Source organism: Panicum virgatum, chromosome 9N (genome assembly GCF_016808335.1).
Source record: "Panicum virgatum strain AP13 chromosome 9N, P.virgatum_v5, whole genome shotgun sequence".
NCBI lineage: Eukaryota > Viridiplantae > Streptophyta > Magnoliopsida > Poales > Poaceae > Panicum > Panicum virgatum.
Window position 1 is genome coordinate 64063112 of NC_053153.1, and position 19320 is coordinate 64082431.

Here is a 19320-nt window from a genome sequence, read left to right on the forward strand (position 1 = left end):
AGTCCAGCAGACGCCAGCAGTGCCTTGTCACCGCTCCCGACCGAAGCGAACCCAGATGCAACAAGAACGGGTTTCCGATAAGAAAACACGTGGAGGGCTGCGCACAACGTGAAGAACGAGGACAGCGTGCCTGGCCTGAGGTTCCAGAAAAATAAAGTTGCTGGCGATGGCATCGCCGTCAGGCGGATCTCCAAGTGACAGGCTGCACGGTCACGTGGTGGAACGTGAAGCCCGCAGGGCGAACCAACCACTAATCAGGAAGAACCATTTCCGAACCAGCAGATTCAAAACCATGGTTTTCAGCACAAACTGGAACTCCATGGATCATAAATAGAACCTGAAGCACAACAGTTACTCTCTATTTCATCTTGGATGATGACTACTCTATTAATGTATCGGCCATTCAGTAACACTAACATCAAACCACCTGCATATTCAGACGCGACTTTTGTAAACCTACCAATAATTTAATTATCTAATAAGCACTCTAATTTTTTAGATCTCCCATAATTTTCCTCGATAATGATAAGCAAACTGAAAAAATGGGGGAGAAAACATGATGAACCAAAACCATAGCTCAAATGCTTTTGAGGGTGGGCGGATTAGTGAAACAAGCCTAAAACATGTCTGCTGTGTCATACAGGTTAACTACACTCCATTTTCGAAAGGTGCGGTCAAAAATTAAAGTTGAGAACCTTCATTGGTAAATCTGCACAAACCAGAGAAAGCAGCTTTCCGGATAAGAGGGTGAATGTCCCCAACGAAGACCTCCTCATCCAACATTGCTATGTGAGACCAAATCTGCGCAGGATGTCAAATGATCAGTGCTACCATCGAACGTTTGTCAAACCAATGGAATAATTTGCGTAAGTAATCCTTCTGTAATGTGCAACTATTACATTTGGCTCTACTACACCTCATCCTTGCTATTTGAGGAAAGAAACTGGACACTAGTGTTCCAACATTTTTTACAACAATTTGGTACAACTTCATATCCATACAAAAGTATGAAAACTTCAGCAAAGGCATAGCAATACTAACCTCAGTTGCATATTGGCGAGAAAATGACTTGAGATAACCCAGTGTACAAAGACACCATTGCTCGAGCTCTCCAACATTGTAGTCATTTTTTGTGTTTTGCCCATTTGGTTCACTGTGCAGATGGAAAATAAGTTAGTGGTCCAGAACAATATAATGGCAAACATTAGCTCCTAGAACGCCCAGTCTGAACAATGTCACTGCATGCTTTGGGCCATGATATTCTAAGTGGCATTAATGCAATCAATATTACTGGGTTATTAACACAAGTTCATGGCGCAAACCATTCCATGCGATCAAAATGACAGGCAAATTATAGTTTCAAGTTTCAAAACTACTGATTGGCAGGAATACTTTATCTTGGAATCTGCTGGTTTTGACTGATTTAGAGATAACTACTCAAAATCAAAATATTCCCCATTAACTGAGAGAATGTTAACTGAAAATTGTGTCTATGACTCTATGAGCAAGATACCAAAGCGACATAGGCGAGATGAAAGTACCAAGACAGTAAAAGCAGACAAGCAGTTATGCTGATAACAGTGATTCAGGCTTAATATGAGACTGACCTATTTTTATCTGCTCCATTTTCATTGTCTATCTCCATTGTTGCTGTTTCAAGATCTTGGGACGCAAAATTTACATTTTGATATCCAGCGCGAAGATTAGGGATCTCTCCATCAGCAGAGACAGCTGGCAAACGTTCAGTAAGCACATCAACAAACCTCTTAAATAGTAATTTAAGCAATTCCTGTCAAACCAAATGATCAGACAACAGTGAGTTAGTGAAATAGTCAAGTCTGTGACCATAAATACTGCAAAATATAGAAAGATTATGCAATAACAATAGAAAACTGCACATCATGGACGCATAGAGAGAGAGAAATGAAACAATAAAAATAAAAAGCAAACAATGCACCTTGTTTTCTTCGAGAGCCCGAGCAAGGAGAGCTCCCTTTGCTTCTAAAGATTCTTCCGTAGTTACTTCCTCTTCCTTTGCCTTGTCAGCATGTACTTGGAGCCGCCTTAGCCTACCTGGTCTTTCAGCTGGTGCAGGTTGCCCCTCTACAATCTCAAGTACTGATTTAGCCTCCTCAAGCTCCTTTATGGCTTTTGCACTGACCTCCTTAGCAACTTGAAGACCTTTCTTGAGTGACTGAATTTCCTTCCGGAGGTCACTGATCCGATTGTATGTTTTACTAACGGCATTTCTGAGAATCTGTTGGAGGAAACTTCGATGAGATATATGAAATTTGAAATAGAACATGGGGAGCAAGTTATAACTTATTCTAGGGTAAATTTGCCAAAAACGAATGCACCAAAAATGCATATTACGTAGGGGTGTAAATTGGTGACCCTTAGGTGCACCTTGAATCCTCTTTAGTTCAAATGTTTGTACTACTTCTCCAAAATGAGGTCCTATTTAGAAAAATAGTACAAATATTTGAACTAAAGAGGATTGGAGGTGCACCTAAGTATCACCAATTTGCACCCCTAATATTATGATAAAATATGCATCCACAGAAAACAGAACTTCCATTGAGTATACACAAGGTCACAATTTGTTGACTTCTGTATTCGAGGAAAAAATTTGAAGATCCACAAACATTGTTTTCATGTGGTTGATACATAAACTACTTTTTGGACACAGATGCAAGGACAGAGGTTTCACCTCCCATGGGCGATCAGAAACATGGAATTGCTCAACATTGGCTGGAGAAAAACCCCATTTAACAATAGCCAAATTTGATATCAGACGATAACCCATCATTCTGTCAATAGCTATAGCAGTCATCTGAGTACTGTTCTTCCAATAAGCACTGACTTCATCCATCAACAATAACTGCATTTCCTCATTTGGACATAGCTTAGAGATTATTTGACCATATCTCTCCAAAACAGTGATTAGATGGGTGAAACTTTTTGATCCAATGTCAAGAAGTGTCTGGCTAACAACATCGAGGGCAAATTCAGCACCATTTGTTGGAATTACATGTTCCTCCACCCATAAAATAATATCACGAACATTCTTCTTTCCTCTAACCATGGCAACAAGTTCCTTTGATAGCTTATGGCCATCCGTGTTTTCAGTGCTTTCATCACTAAGGAATTTGAAATTAGGGCCAGCTTTTGGGGGTAACAGTTCTTCTAACTCAGCAGCATCCTCGATACTCTGTAAAGGAAGTGATGCAAGATGGCCAATTAAAAATCAGCATAAAAAGTAGAAGTATGGAATGTATGCACTCATGCACGTTCAAGAAAACAAGAAGTATGAAATGCAAACAAGTGCTAATAGAAAATCCTCCTTACTTAAGAAAGAATGACCAAGACTAACCTGTTTGATTTTTTCAAAGTAGGACAAGCGGATTTCCCTTTCCAACACTTCTTGGACAAAAACCCGTTGTGGAGCCCACTTTGGGAGGTCCTTGACATAAGACCACTCTTGCCAAGGCCAAATGAATTGAAAGTTTGACCTGTGGTAGAGAAATATCATTAAAATTATATTACAACATAACCAATTGTTTGATAGAAAACACTGATCCTCTGTTGCCATTTCTCACAGAATTGTTCTGCAATGCAATGATTACATGAAGCTGTAGAGGTGATTATGGCAGATTCAGGCTTTGAACATGTAAGAAGGATGTACTAAACAAAGACTACATGAAGAATATATGGCAATATATTAGGCCAAATAGCAAAAATAATAATACACAACGCAAAGCAGATATCCTGAACAAGAAAACAAATCAAGCTGGCAATCAACTTACAGGTGGTGTGAAAACCATAGGATAAGCCTGGTGCGACACTCCATGTCCATGTTACTAATTCTGTCAAAAAGAGCATGCACAGCTCCAACCACAACTGAAGGGAATGCACCTGGCAAAGCCTGAAAGAAACCTTCAGATCATGAGCCTCATTTCAAAACGATCCTTTAAAGATGGGAAACTGACTCTAGGATAAGAAAAGCAATGGTGGATAAAAAGCATTGGTGGATAAAAGGCGGGTGCCGAGTTAATTTCACATTTAGGCACTTAACCAATAGTTTGCTAAAAGCATAGAGGCATCTAATAATATTTACTTGTAGATTACCCTTTAGAGTACCACCTAGTCACATATTCACATTCATATTTGGCCCATACAATTTAGACATGTAGAGCACATTGACATTCAAACCTTTTCATCTCTACTATTTCTAAAGCAAGCAATGATTCCTTGGTTCGTCAATCGAAATCTTAATCTGAACCTGGAAAAATCAATCAAAATCCTAATCGGAACCCAGATAAATCAATCGGAATCCTAATCGGAACCCGGAAAAATCAATCGGAACCCAGATAATTAACACCTCGCGCGGTCAAGGCACAATCTGTGCACGAAGTGAAAGACCACAAAGTTGGCGGTCTCATATAGGTCCGGGTAAAATTTATATTATCCATAGCAACGCACGGGCACCATACTAGTGACATACAAAAGGTGAATCTTATTTACTGGAATTATAAAATGCCTCTCAAGATGTGTAAGTGTAAGCAATCATGAAATGGAAACCTTATATGAAGAGGGCGATCAAGAGTTTACAAAGAAAGGTAGTGTGATATCATTGATAAAAATGCTTAGTTTCCCGGTCGAAGCAGATCTTGTAACCTTGTGTAATGAGGCAGTAAAATTAAGGGGATGTTTGGTTGGTAGCCATTGAATGCCACAGGCACAGTATTTTCACCATGCTACAGTGATTTCTGAGGTGGTGAAAAGGGCCGCCGCAGGTCTGTGGCGAGCCACGCCGTGGCATGGCGTGTTGTGGCTGGGAGCCAAACACGCCCTGAATAATTAATTGCAGTATCAAACTGCAACCAGTCAAACTTGGCTGCAAATTAATTCCGAATCTAACAAGCAAACACACAACTGCATTTGTATAAGAGAATTGAAGCATCGAAAGATTACCTTGCAAAGATCAATGATAACCAATGTATAATAAATTGGCCTGAAAGGTGGATTCGGCAACAATAGTAGCTGCAAAAGGTATCAATAGGAGACCAGATATCATAATTCAAATTGGACATATACCTCCCAAGACATAATCTGCTAAGTGCTTATTGAACCATCCACTTTGTGGCTACTAAGGTTTCAAAATCAAAACTGGTAACCTAAGTTGATCCAGGTCAAAAAGTGGCCTAGGACCACACCTATTTTTTGCGGTGATGCCTTCTCTGTACAACGAACAAATTACTCCACAGTAATATCTTTTACTAAGGATTAATCTGTACAGAGCACATACTTCACAGTAATAATTGGCGTGGTTGTCCTTGGCTCCCATCCACACGCGGGGAACCAATTCCTTATGATTTAAACAAAATGATCTTGCACTGATTGCAAGAAGGTAGGATATTCATTCTCTACTAAGTAGCTCCAGTCTAAAATGGATGTTTTAATTCAGGGGTATGGTACATGTGATTGCATGTCAACCTAGGTTGTCAATGCCACAAATCCTGTCAAATATCCTAATACTCCCTCCGTGTTGGTAAAGGAAGTCGTTTTGAGTTTGTCTGAAGTCAAACATTTTAAACTTTGACTATAAATAATTTTTTTTGGGTTGAGTTTGAAAATATGAAAGCAAAGTAAATAGATTCATCTTGAAATGTAGTTTCGTAAAAGTATATATTGACTATATTTTATAAATTTTTTGTAGCAAAAATATAGTGATCAAAGTTGTTTTTGGAGACCGTGTCGATGTCCTAAACAACTTCTTTTACCAACCTGGAGGGAGTAAATGTTTATTGGAAGTATGGTACAAATATAGGTAATCAGATCAAACACTTCAGGATTAATTATTTTACTGTTCTACGTGCATGCAAATAAAAACAAGTAATTCAGACAAAAGAGTAAAAACTAAACGATACGGTTTGCGTCAAAATAAGGTACAAAGAAACTGATATTTAATTTTAACCCCCCACAACAAGTTAATATTAAAATGAGAAAGTAGTACCTGTGAGAATATGGTTTCAGCCATCAGGTACTCATATCTAAAAGAGACAGGAAGACTGACCAGATAAAACGCACATTCTTTCCGACTATCCTTCAAAGAAAAACATAACCAAGATGGAATCAGTAAGCAAGCTGAAGCTCTTTAATTCAATTGGGGAGCATAAACATAAAGTTCAATGAATGTTCCTGGAACCTCATACTAGAATACAGGTTAGTCAACTTACTTTCAAATTAAAGAATACTACTATTTTCTTTAGCTACAGCCATAAGCCAATTTATAACAAACCATTCAGCAAACAAATAGATAGTATACTGCACTGGAAATATAAGAAAATGTAATAGAGTTCCTATACAAAAACTTCTTTGCTGGTTCCGTCTCATTCGAACCATGGAAGCAGCTTTGGAAATCATGGGCACCAAGCAAGTGCAAGACATTTGTATGGCTGGCAATTAGAAACCGCTGTTGGACAGCAGACCGGCTGCACAAAAGGGGACTCCCTCACCCGGAACGCTGCCCCCTTTGTGACCAAGCCGATGAGACAGTTCAACACATCCTTACTTTGTGTGTGTTTGCGAAAGGGTGCCTAGCCGGATTGGTTAGGTGGCCTCAGCAGAACTCCTCAGGTCCTGGGTTCGACTCCCGGTGGGAGCGAATTTCAGGCTGAGGTTAAAAAAATCCCCTCGTCTGCCTACACGCCAAAGCACATGGAAATAGGTCCCGGCTCACCCCGGCCCGCTCTCACACGGGTTACGGTATGGGTTACGGCGCCCCTGTGTAAGGGTGGGGTGGGGGTTCGGGGGTTTTCTCGGCCTACATGAGAGGTCTTCTTCTTACATTAATGCCCGGGGAGCGGCTTGCCCCTCGCAGGTCGAGTTTTTTTTTTTTACTTTGTGTGTGTTTGCAAGACAGTTTTGGTTCTCGGTCCTACAGCCATTGAATTTAGCCCATGTGATGCCAAGCCGCAGTATTAGCTCGTTTGCAGAGTGGTGGCGAAGGTCGTGGAAGAAGATTCCAAAACAGCTTAGAAAAGGATTCAACTCACTGTACATCCTTGGTGCTTGGATGTTGTGGAAACACAGGAACGCTTGTGTGTTTGATGGGGGGTCTCCAAGTCTGCAGCAAGCACTCCAGGCTTTCAAGGATGATTCTCAGCTTTGGCATATTTCTGGGGCTAAGGGGCTTGCTGCCTTGGACTCAAGAAGGGTGCTAGCTCAGACTTACGTGTAGTTTTTGCGTTGTGGTCAGGTCTTTTTTCTGTTTTGTTCTGTAATAGTTTTCTTGTGAGTACCTTAACAGCCCGAGCTCTGGTCCAGGCACAGCGCCGTTGTTTTTTGGACCAATTCTCTCTCTTAATACAAAGATACGCAGCTCTCCTGCGTGTTCGAGAAAAAATAGAGTTCCTATAGATAAAGCTTCTGAACATTGAGTATTAGTATAGCCAAAATGATACAGTAATCACATGAAAAATATTATTGCTACTCCCACACCCTCTCTTTTGGCAAACACCATTGGCAGATGTCGCGGTTTATTCCTCTTGTTTCAGGTTGCAATCCACCTACCCCCCCCCCCCCCACCCCCCACGCATCTTCTCAGGCTTTACCTGTTCATGTGCATTGGGGTTCATCGCATGTCCCGAATAGTACTGTGAACCACAGGCAGTTGGGTGTGGGACATCCGAGGCTCTCCCTTTGTTGCAAAACACTCCTTATAATTCCAGATACGGGCATTACAGCATTACAGCTGATCAACACATTTAGCGGCATTCTCCATCAGGCCTGTACTCTACCAGTTCGAGTTATCGGCTCTTCTTCTATGGTAGCACTTTCTTTGAACCTTATAGGCGTCTTTGAAATCTTGGGCTCAAGTTGCTGAAAATTCTTTCTTTGGCTGGCAGTCCAGACTCCAGAACCGCTATTGGACTGCTAATCCTTTGACTCATGGAGGCCTTCCTCACATTGCTAGGTGCCCTCCTTGTGGGGAAACAGTACAGCACACCTGCTCTTGTGTTTTTGCTCGTGATCTGCGCACCTCCTCAGCCGGGTTGGACTGCAACATTTTGCACCTTCTCCTAACATAAGGTTTCCGCGGCTGATGGCCCCGTGCACAGGCAGGGGGCGCACAAAGGTCTTAATTCAGTGATCATCCTGGGCGCATGGTGCGTATGGAAACATAACAGCGATTGTGTGTTTAATGGTGCCACGCCTTGGGTCAAGGTGGTTCCACAATAGATCTGAGATGAAGCTCAACTATAAACTATTGTTTGTTGCCAGAGCCAGGAGCCTTGCTGGCATTTGGTCTTAGGCTGCTCTTTGGCTTTGGTGTGTAGCCTCTGCTACTTTTGGTGGTTTTTGTACACTCAATGTGTTTTGCTCTGGTGTTCTTTCTCTGTGTTGCGTTATCTAGTGGTGTTGTTAGTGCATTTGTTGTTTTAGCCTTTGAGGCTTTGTTTGGACTGTCTTTTCCCTACCTTAATACAAAAACACGCAGCTCTCCAGCGTAGTCCAAGAAAAAAAAAACTCCAATGATGGATAGAAGGAAGGGTAATGTAACCATCTTCAATTGAAGAACGAAATGATGTACCCAAGTATTGAAACCAATAAGGCATATTTACACAGAGCCTGTCAAATAAAATCTAACTACTACTTGATATCAGGCATATCTTCCAGGTACAATATATCCTCTGAAATCACGTGTTTTTTACTAATAGCATAATAGGTATGGCGGTATTAACACTGATATAATAAAGTAAGTTCTAATTTGGAAAATACAAGTTGCACGAACTTACCAGCCATTGAAGAAAAGTAGCACATCCAATATGCATTCTTCAACAACAAAACGATCTACAGGCTGCATATTCTGTGAACCAACAATAGCTGATTAGATATGCAAAACACAACGAACAGTTTCCATAAGCAGTTGTATAGTTACAATATCTTATTGCATTATTGGTACAATATAGCTACACAAATGAACAGTAAGATCGATACCGAAAGAAGTTTCTGTTTTTATTGATGTAAAGCTGGAGCCAATAAGCATAGACTGGTTCTCAGTGAAAGAGCCAGCACATAGTGTACATGCAACAATACTAGTACACACAAACAAAAGCACAAACTTTGAAATTGCAAACATATGATGTCCAAAGTATGGGACTGAACTCCAGGATGCAAAAGTAGTTTTGGAGTTGTGTTTCAATATTAAGATGTTATGTATCGGGAGAGAATAGTTTCATCAGCCAAGAGCTAATGTTACTCATAAAAAAGATGGCAATAGTTTCAGGTTCCAAAGGAAGAGAAAGGGATTATCCTATTTTCTTTAACTTATTTCCGCATGTGTGTCACTTGAATTAAAATATAAATTCAACTTATAACTCAATATGGAATGGATGGCAACTAGTACCAAAGTACGAGATTAGCTTGAATCCATAGCCAGCCATCTGGCAAGCAATAGAAGCAGCACTCACGGCAAAATATCACCACATATGCTTTATTGAAGTGCATGTATAACTGAGACTTGCAATGCAAACAAATAAATTTGCAAACTACCTCAGCTTGATTTGTTGGAAAGATATGGAGTCTACGAAGCCTTTGAGGATACTTCAGATCAGCTTCATGTTTTTCCTGTCCTCTTAATATTTCAGAAGAAGTCAGCGTGAGATTAGGCGGAGGGCAACTAATCAGAGAAAGACGATGTGACTTTCCAGCCACCAGCTGAGCTTCAAATGGCAAGTGGGGCTTCGGAACTGCCAGGGAAGTAATTAGATTTCCATTCAGTAGTCATAACAGGAAAGCATATGCAAAGTGGGCACAAACGTGTTTAAGATTTTGGATAGAATGCAACCTGTTTTGACAAAAGAATAAATATTTCAAATCCAATAATCATGTTGTTATGGGTGGTCAACTAGGCTTATTGGGCCATATGGGCCCAAGTACTGTAGCGTCGCGGTACTGTAGCGCCGCCAGTACTTTAGGGTTTGTTAGGGATAAGATTAGAAGTCTTAGGGGTCAAGTAAGTCACTCTATATAAAGAGAGGAGATGTATCAATCTAATCAATCAAGGAAGAAGAATCAATCCTAAATCCTCCAATTCTCCAAGCCGCCGGAGCAGCAGGGCCTACCCTGTCCTCTGTCGTGTCCAAGCCGCCGGAGCAGTAGGGCTAGACCCTGCCCTCTAGCGTGTCTCTACCCTAATGATCCAATACCCATGACATCTGGTATCATAAGTCAGGGATCCTTTCCCATGGCTTTTGCTGCCAATCCATCTACAACACAGTCACCTTCTTGGTCTGAATTAACAGATCAGCTAAGAAGGCTGATCCAAGCCAAAGAAGAGCTCAAGGCGGAGGGTTTACGTCAACGCCAGGCGGCGCTGCGGCTCCAAGCAGCGGCGCGTGGATTCTTGGCAAGGCGTCATGCGCAGGCGGCGCGAGCGTGCGCATCTCCCTCAGCGGTGGCGGGACAGCAGCTGCAAAGCGATGTCTATGAGGCTGATACCGCAGTCCCTTCGCGATTTTGCGGCCGACTGATCCCCTTGTTGCAGCCGCTGCCATCTAGCAGCCCACATCGCTTCTCTATGAATTGCCCAATACGTGATGATGCCCCTTTTCTCATGTTGCTGGCGTGCATTACTTGCACACATGCGGCTTGGAGCTTTTCTTCTTCAGGAGAAGAAAGGGGAAATCAAGTCCCGTACATGGCAGGTTCGTTTCCTTGGGAGCCAGGAGGACAGGTTGCTGCATCTCGAATAAAAGGTTGTAATTTCATTAGCGTCCTAGTCATAGTCAACAGTAAAATCAGCCGAGATGTAAAAGGCTTGTTTTTAGGTGATAGGTTTGTGTTGGATCGAGTCAAGTTGTTGACTGGCGAGGGGTATGCTGCAGCTCGAGGACGAGCTGCTCCGAAAGGGGGGAGTAGTGTTATGGGCGGTCAACTAGGCTTATTGGGCCATATGGGCCCAAGTACTGTAGCGTCGCGGTACTGTAGCGCCGCCAGCACTTTAGGGTTTGTTAGGGATAAGATTAGAAGTCTTAGGGGTCAAGTAAGTCACTCTATATAAAGAGAGGAGATGTATCAATCTAATCAATCAAGGAAGAAGAATCAATCCTAAATCCCCCAATTCTCCAAGCCGCCGGAGCAGCAAGGCCTACCCTGTCCTCTGTCGTGTCCAAGCCGCCGGAGCAGTAGGGCTAGATCCTGCCCTCTAGCATGTCTCTACCCTAATGATCCAATACCCATGACACATGTACATAAGGGGGTTTATTCACAGCTTAAATGGATTATGAAATAGTGACTAAATATTAGCTTGCAGCTGACAGCCTGACATATTAAATGCTACTGAAACAACAGGGCAAAGGTTATCTTTTGCATACCACTTTTAGCTTTCCATCCACTGCGGGAAAGAATTTGAATGCGCTCCCATAGATCTTCCATGAAATCCTGCAAGGACAGTACTGAACTAAATATCGCATAAAAATTTAAGTGGATCAAGAAATGAACAAGCTTCAAGTTCATTCATTCAAGATCAGCAGTACCTTTTTGTTAGGAGAGTGGCCTTCATCTGTCTCAAAGACAGAGAAAGCAATATCATCAAAATGCCTTCTGATACTTATGTAAGACTGTATACCAACCAAAACTCTCTCAAACTCATCTGGAACTTGCTGCATGGAACAGTATAAGCACATGCTATCAAAGACTTTCAAGCTGCTAAATCTTCTTGTCATAATTACAAACAACTTCCTCAATTCTCTTCTCCCCACGACCGGGCCTCCAAGTATATTGCTCTACGGGGCTATCTGTCTTTCCCTATATCGATTGCTCTACAGACAGTGTGCCAGCAGCAACTAGAGCGGGCTAGCCGCAGCAAGTCTTGATTGATAGAGATTAATTGACAAGTCAATTCAAGGTCCCCAATCATGCTTCGGCACCGACTTGTGGACTAGTCGCACAACTTGATAATACTAAAAGGGTTTATATTCTTACAAAAAATAACATACAATGAGGCTACTTCATAAACATTCAAGACTCGAGTTCCAAAAGTGCATGATAAACAGCTCTAAAAGTTCCCAGATCCAGGGGGGCTGTTAACGACATACATTACATGTAATGCTAGACAGTCATTCAAGATCAATTTCGCCATGTTATTGAAACCTTGCGCATGTGCAAACATTCTCTTTTTGGGGGGTGATTATGCAACAGTACCACACAGAAATATGATATTTTTCTCCTTTGTGTGTGTGAGGCAAACACAGCGCAAAGGATGACAGTGGCTAAATTACTCATATTAGGCATCACACGTGAAGTTAATGGTAGAAGACGATCAAGCTTACCTCAAACAATTCCGGACCACCCCATGGAAGGGAAGCCAAAATACAATAAACATAAAAGTCAGCACGTGGTTGCCATGAAGGATTTCCAGTCTCCTCATCTAATATTGTTGCAGCAGATGATAATAGAGTCTCAAATGTCTCAATGATTGAATTTGGAACTACAACTTTGCTGCACATCTACATAGCAAATATAAGATCTAAAGTTAGTAAACAAACAAGAAAAATGCTACATTGTGGCCACAATAAATGAATAAGGTGTTCAGTATAAGAAAACATTTCTACATGCAACAAAAAGGGTCAGAAAGGCACTCCATTATTTTGGAGAGAGGTGGTATCACATCATATTTCACAAATTTCATATAAACTCAAACAAAAGTAGGAACAAGAGATAGTATCATTCAAAATTTTATTTAAAATAGCACTACCCTAATTCCTAAACAACCCGCTAACCAAACTAATATTATAGGATAGTAAATTAAACAATGTCCAACCACAGACAGGTCAATTCAAAGTGTGTAATGCAGAATATATGCAAACGGTTCTCAATATAAGAAACAATTTCTACCATGCAATTAAAAAAATCAGAAACAAATCCCTCCATTGTGTCGAAGCATTCATTGTTTTCCATATTTAATTGAACAAGAGAAGCAATAGGACACTTCAAATTCAAAATCTAATGTGAAGACAGCATCATCCAAGTTCAAAATCTAATGTGAAGACACCATGATCAGGACGGGCATGGTTCATAGTCGCACTATGCAACTGACCAGATTTTTTAGCTCATTTCATTCCCAAGTTCGTTGAGTATCAAGAAAACTAGCAACAACTAACAAAATTAAGAGATACATGGGTTCAGTTATTCATGCAGATTCATTGTCCATTCAAAACGAAACCGCATGCCAGCTGTAGAATTACAAGCATTGCAACTAAGGACATATAGAAAAGCAGTATTAAGGATTTAGACAACAATATCAAATAAAGGCAAACAAAACCATTACTTACCAGGCCACTGAGAAATCGCAGCAATATCCTAATTCTATCACGATTTTCGTTGTGCAAGGCATCCTGCAATTAGACATCAGTCAATTGTAAAGCTATGGTGATTTCAAAAGGGGGAAGAACCAAAGAGTGTTTTCTTTTTCACATTAACTGGCAAGTATCCAGTTTAAAACCGTATCTGGTGGAACAGGAAGGAAGGACAAAGGGGTGGGGACCTGGGGGGCTCAAAAATACTGTTCTCTATTATATATGCACAAATAAGGGTGCATACCTGTAGTTTGGCCTGTGTGGTATCTACAATATCCTTGGCAAAATCTTCATTTTCTAAGTTGATCAGACCAATCTGACATTAAACAAGATACAATCAGAAAAGAGTTACCTCGATTGAATATGAATCATGTGGTTAGATCCTGTTCCTACAACGAATCATCATGCATCAAAAAATAGACTCCGATGGTACTGAAGTAGGAATTTTTTTTTGCGAAGTACTGAACTGCTGGTATAGGATATTGATAGTACCATGCCCAATAGTGGTACGAAAACCTAACCATAACTATGGACCAACTTGGTCAGGGAACAGAAAAAGCTTAAATGCAAGAATCCATTTCGCTTAGATGAAAAATGAAGGAATCATTTTTTCTTGTCCGTATTCAATCCAAGTAAACAAAAATTGGTCCCTCATGAAAACATGCAAGCAATATGCTATAAGGTTTAGAGTAAACATGCAAGAATCCATTTCGCTTAGAACATAAAATGATACAGAAAGCAATATGCTATAAGGTTTAGAGTAAATATTTGCGTACCAAAACTCCAAAGAAAGGAATCTTGTGAGGCAGTTGTTCTGCACACTGAAGGAGGAACTGCTTGCGCAAAAATAATATTTCAGTTAGCAACTTCAGGTACTTCATAAAATGAAATGTCTCCCAGCCATAGCAAAAGTAAACAAGTATATAAGGTGCAGCATATAAGATATAACATGCCGCACTTCATTTTTTTCTTCATCAACTCACTGGCAAAAAAGAATAATCTGAACTCACTCGGGATGCTATCAGGATCAAGATACAGATTGGTCTTAGAATCCCACAAAGCTGACATGAAATTGGTCGATTCCAGACCAGAATGGATCTCATATTATTTATGTCAGTTTAAGCTTTATTAGTCTAATATTACTTATTGTATTGAACAGTTAAGGTGTTTCTTTCATAAATTTAAATTGAGTTTTTTGCACCCAACTTGAACTAAAATAAGTATATGTTGTTGGTTAAATTGAATTATTTTAAAAGAAGTACTATCAAATTTAAAATGATTAAATAAGTTGCACAATGTGCCAGATACAGTATGTTGATATCATTCGCAAAACATCAAGTTTAAGAAATGTATTGATTGCATTAACATTTGTTTTTTGCAATTCAATTTGATTTTGCACCATGATTAGGACCTCTCACAACAAAATAATATGCAATTTGTTGGCACAACAGAACAGACCGATCTGCAGGCAACATGCTGTGTTGCTATGGAATAGTGGTGCAAAGAGTGATGGTATGGCTTACAAATGTGGCAAAAAGGCTTGTTCTGTATCTATGGATGTGTGAGCTTGATATTAGTTACACTAAGGATTCTTAAATCGAATTAGCTAATGTACTACATCTGGTAGCACAACAGTTTAATACTCGATTTCCTCATAGCATTATACATTATAGTACTACAGCAATTCCTAAATTAGAAAATACAAACAATATGGGGACAAGCAGGACTGCTGCATACTGACCTCAAATATAGCCTCTCTGGAATGTTCATATTCTCGACTTATCATGCCATAACAAGTTTCCTATGAAGCCATCAGAAGAAGTGTTTTAAAAAAAATTACACATGAAAGCATCATTCTCTTACGACCATGGTACATGAGTTGCAACAACCACGTGATGGGGTGAACATGAAACGAAACAAACATGGAACAAACTTCTAACTATGTGCCATGCATAAATTTGATATACCCCTCTATTTTGCACCCAAGTTGCATCTTGATAATTTGTTCATGGTTAAATCACTTAATTCGGGAAAAAATCTCTAAACAAAAATGATATCAGAAGCTCCAGTTGTAGCACTAGTTAAAAGTAACATGATGGACCAATGGATCGATAACTTAACATTAAATTTACCATATCATCATCAACTACTGCCACAGATTCACTATAACAAAAATAGTATATAACAGAAGCAAAGGAAACCATGAAGCTGTAGTCATTCCACATATACAACCTGTGACTTCAACAAACAATCAAAACGCCGATTTGTAATTCTAAAACATAGACTGCTCCAGCAGCAAATTTTTATGTATGCATTGTGCTATGTACAAAACTTTCAGCTGGAAAGCTCAAAATATACTAGTGTGCATACAATTGTATTCTCCACTCATAATGTTCTCACTAAAATGTGCTACTCTGCCTACATGGCAGAATCTAAACAGATCAAATTACAATATTACATACTACAACATATCCAACTAGGGAGAACCAAAATACAGAAGTTAGGATACTTAGAAAAAGAAATTAGCATAGCCCATGGTAAGGTATGGAAGTACAAACGCACAAACATTCAGTTAAGTTATTGCATTGCAACTCCAGTCTAATTCCTACCGCAAAGGGAAAGTAATCTGGTTTTTTTGTTCCAACTAATCACCATTCAGTACAATCGTACTGATAGTTTTAATCAGCTCAAACTGCAGCGGTCCAGTAGACCCTAAATCCTAGGTCCCAGGCGCTCCTGCGAGTAAATGGAACCGGAGAGTAGGGTTTTGAACTCCCCAACCCGCTCCGACCAACAGCACTGACAACCAAACACAGCACGCCTCAAGCTAAACCAGCACATTCACAACCAAATCGGCGCTCCGATAATCTAGGGTTTTGAGACCAACAGCGAGCAGGGAATAAACAGCGGGTTGGGGAGTGGGAGGGGCGCTCACGATGTGCTCCTTGTGGTCTGCGGATCCCCCGTACTCGGGGCACCTGTCGCCGATGCGCAGCAGCAGTGTCCTCCAGCCCGCGCTCATGGCGTCCGCCTCGGCGAAGTGGGCGTGGCGAGAGGTGTCGGGTGCGGGGTGTCGGAGGGGCGGCTCGAGAGGGGGTTTTTGGTGGGGTCGCGGGGTTTTTTGGTTTCGGACGCGGCCGCCGCCCTCCCGAGAGTGGGCACGTATTTAGCTGCGCGGACGGTGAACCAGCAGTTCGCTCAGGCCTCAGGCGGTCGGGCGTTGATTTTGAGCCAACGAGCTCATCTATCATCACGTACTGATGATGATGATGACCGGCAGAAGCGAATTTAGGGTTGAATTAATTTCAAAAAAAATTAGGGTTGAAAGTTACGGGTCTAACAGAAATTTTATTTTAAATTGAGTAAATTGCATCCCAGGTCCCTAAACTTGTAGTGGCATTCCGCTTAGGTCCCCACACTCTCAAATTGTTTAATTGGGTCCATAAAGTCCTTTAAGTGGTTCTTCTCAGGTCCCAAATGTGCCACGTGTGCATCCGAAACCGACGTGGCATGCCACATGGCGCCACGGTGGCGAATATTTACAAAAAAATCCCTAAATTTTTTTTATCTTCTCACATTTACTCCTCTCTCCCTTTCTTCCCCTCTACCTCTCCAATCTGGGCGCTGGAGGAGCGGACGGCGGCGGCGGCCGTGCTTGGGACCGGAGGACCGAAGGACTCCCCTGCTTCCTCTGCCTGGGCGCCGCCCCTCCCCTGCTCCCTCTGCCGGAGGCCAGCACGGGGCGCATGCCGGCACGCCGAGGCAGGGGCCGCCACCCACGCCGGCGAATAGCAGAGGGCGGAGCAGAGCGCGGGCAGGGCGGCCACCCACGCCGGATCCAGGAATGCGCGGGCGGCGGGCCTCACGGCGGTCATGAGCAGGGGAGGAGCAGGGGCCTCCCTCCTCGGCGGCCTCCCTCCCCGGCGCGGTGGGCGAGCGCGGCGCCGAGGCCCGGCGACCATGGGCGGCACGGCCCTCCCTTGCTCCCTCGGCCGGTGGCCCGCGCTGTGGCCATGGGTGGCGCGGCTCTCCCCTGCTGCCCTCGGCCGGTGGCCCGCGCGGTGGCCATGGCGCGTGCACGGCGGCAGGAACGGCGGCGCGGCCGTGGGCGCGTGGCGTGCATGAGGCGAAGCAGGGGCGTGCACGGGACGGAGCAGTGCGGCATCGCGGCGGAGTAGGGGCCCCGCGGCCGGCGGCGGGCCTCGCGGCGGAGCAACACGGCGTCACGGCAGGCTCCGTCCGGACGGAGAGATCCACCCTGGACGATGGCGGACTAGGCACGGCCAGCCGCGATTTGGAGACGGGATTCGGCGTCGGCGTTGCGCTTCCCCAACCTTGTTCCTCTGCTCCCTCCATCGCCGAGAAGCCATGGGCAAGCGCTGCCCCCGTTTGGCCCCATGCACTAGCTCTCCGCTCTGCTCCCGCGGCTCCCTGCGCTGCCCCTGCGGCCAGCTACCTGAGGGTCTGCACACCGCTCCCGCTGCTCTCCCCCTCCACGAACTCGCCCACCACCACGCCACCCCCTCCCCGGCTCTCTAGCGCCGCTACCAGAGCCGCCGCCGGCCACCTCCGCCCGCCGCCGTGGAGCCGCCTCCTCGCACCGCCCTAGCTCATGGTGAGGAGGGGAATCGATTCCCCGCTGCCTCCTCTCCCTTTTCCCCCTAGTTCCGGCCGCCATCGCGCCCCAGGGCTGCCGGTGCCCCTTGCCGTGCGCCTGACCAGAACAGAGGAGGCAGGGGTTTAGTTGAAGAAGGAAAAAAAGAGGAGGGGGTTAAGTGAGAAAGAGAGGGGAGGGTGGGGGAAGAAAAAAAATTAGGGTTTTTTTTTGCAAATATTTGCCATCGTGGCGCCACGTGGCATGCCACGTCGATTTCGGATGCACGCGTGGCACATTTGGGACCTGGGATGAACCACTTAAAGAACTTTAGGGACCCAATTAGACGATTTGAGGGTTTAGGGACCTAAGTGGAACGCCGCTACAAGTTTGGGGACCTGGGGTTCAATTTACTCTTTTAAATTTAACAGAAACTTTTTAATATCACAACAACTTAAGTGTTTTATAGAAATCTTCAAATCCACAAAGTAAAAAAAATACCATAAAATCAGGAAGCTTGCACGTTAATTCGTTACCAGGTGTTCAAAATTAAAGGGTTTTGCTCTTTTAGTCTTATCATTGTGAGAGAAAAGCACTGCTGGCTAGTGGGTGGTTGGCTAACAAGCTAGCCAAACAGAGTCTTTGATATTGAATACCATCCATTTGTACTTAGAAAGACAGCACCATTAAAATCTACATCTAGGATCCATCCCGTGAGGCTTCAACATACATAAACAACCTAAAATCTTTGGACCATCCCAGGCTCAATGCGTTCCCCACTCCCCCGCCTCCCTCCCGCGCATCGCCTGCCATCGACCACGGTTCATGTCCAAATCCTCTCACTTTTTCCTCCCCTCTCTTCTTTGTTTTTCCTTCCCTAAAAATCATGTGCCTCCCTCGTGCCTCTGTCTTCGTTGCGACGAGACGATCCCTCCTTCTTCCTCGCCAGGGGGCGCCTTGCATGTTGATCGCCCTGACAACCGAGGCGGCAGCTTCCCCGACCACCATGCGATCCTACACGCGCCGGGGCCCAGGAGAGGCACCGGCGGTGGGATAGCAGCTTGCATCCATTGGAGAGGAGGCGGTGTAGGAGGGTGGCGTTGTGCGGGCACATGGCATGTGGCTCGTATGACGCGAAGGCGGTGAGCAGGTCGAGCGTGGGCGGGGAGCAAAAGCAGGCATGCGTGACGGAGGCCAGCATGTGAGTGAGCCTCGTGCGCGTGTAGCAGCCCAGCAGGAACGCGTGCAGGAAAAAGGTAGAGGAGCATCTCCGAGGGCAAGGCGGCACGGTGTGGGATGAGGCGAGCAGCGTCGATCTCCCGCACGATGGCGGCCACCTGAGCGAAGATGGCGGAGGAGGAG

General features: G+C 43.5%; 1 protein-coding gene across 1 annotated transcript; it reads right to left on the bottom strand.

Moving 5' to 3' along the window:
• Nucleotides 1-327: 327 nt before the first annotated feature.
• LOC120687974 (nuclear cap-binding protein subunit 1) lies at nt 328-16560 on the bottom strand. The gene is made up of 19 exons (XM_039970090.1): nt 16300-16560; nt 15106-15165; nt 14141-14197; nt 13609-13680; nt 13341-13403; nt 12339-12515; nt 11544-11669; nt 11382-11448; nt 9559-9755; nt 8802-8872; nt 6017-6101; nt 4975-5043; nt 3807-3925; nt 3374-3512; nt 2711-3211; nt 1958-2257; nt 1608-1789; nt 1042-1153; nt 328-801 (listed from the first exon to the last, which is right to left on the bottom strand). The coding sequence occupies exons 1-19, from the start codon at nt 16384-16386 to the stop codon at nt 682-684; spliced, it is 2604 nt and encodes an 867-aa protein (XP_039826024.1). The 5' UTR covers nt 16387-16560; the 3' UTR covers nt 328-681.
• Nucleotides 16561-19320: the final 2760 nt, after the last annotated feature.

Excerpts from the sequence above, each read along its gene's own strand:
- LOC120687974 (XM_039970090.1), bottom strand. The coding sequence starts at position 16,386 with ATGAGCGCGGGCTGGAGGACACTGCTGCTGCGCATCGGCGACAGGTGC. Across the intron at positions 11,449-11,543 it reads GCCACTCTCCTAACAAAAAG|GATTTCATGGAAGATCTATG; the intron begins GTACTGCTGATC and ends CTGTCCTTGCAG. Across the intron at positions 8,873-9,558 it reads TTCCAACAAATCAAGCTGAG|AATATGCAGCCTGTAGATCG; the intron begins GTAGTTTGCAAA and ends GTTGGTTCACAG.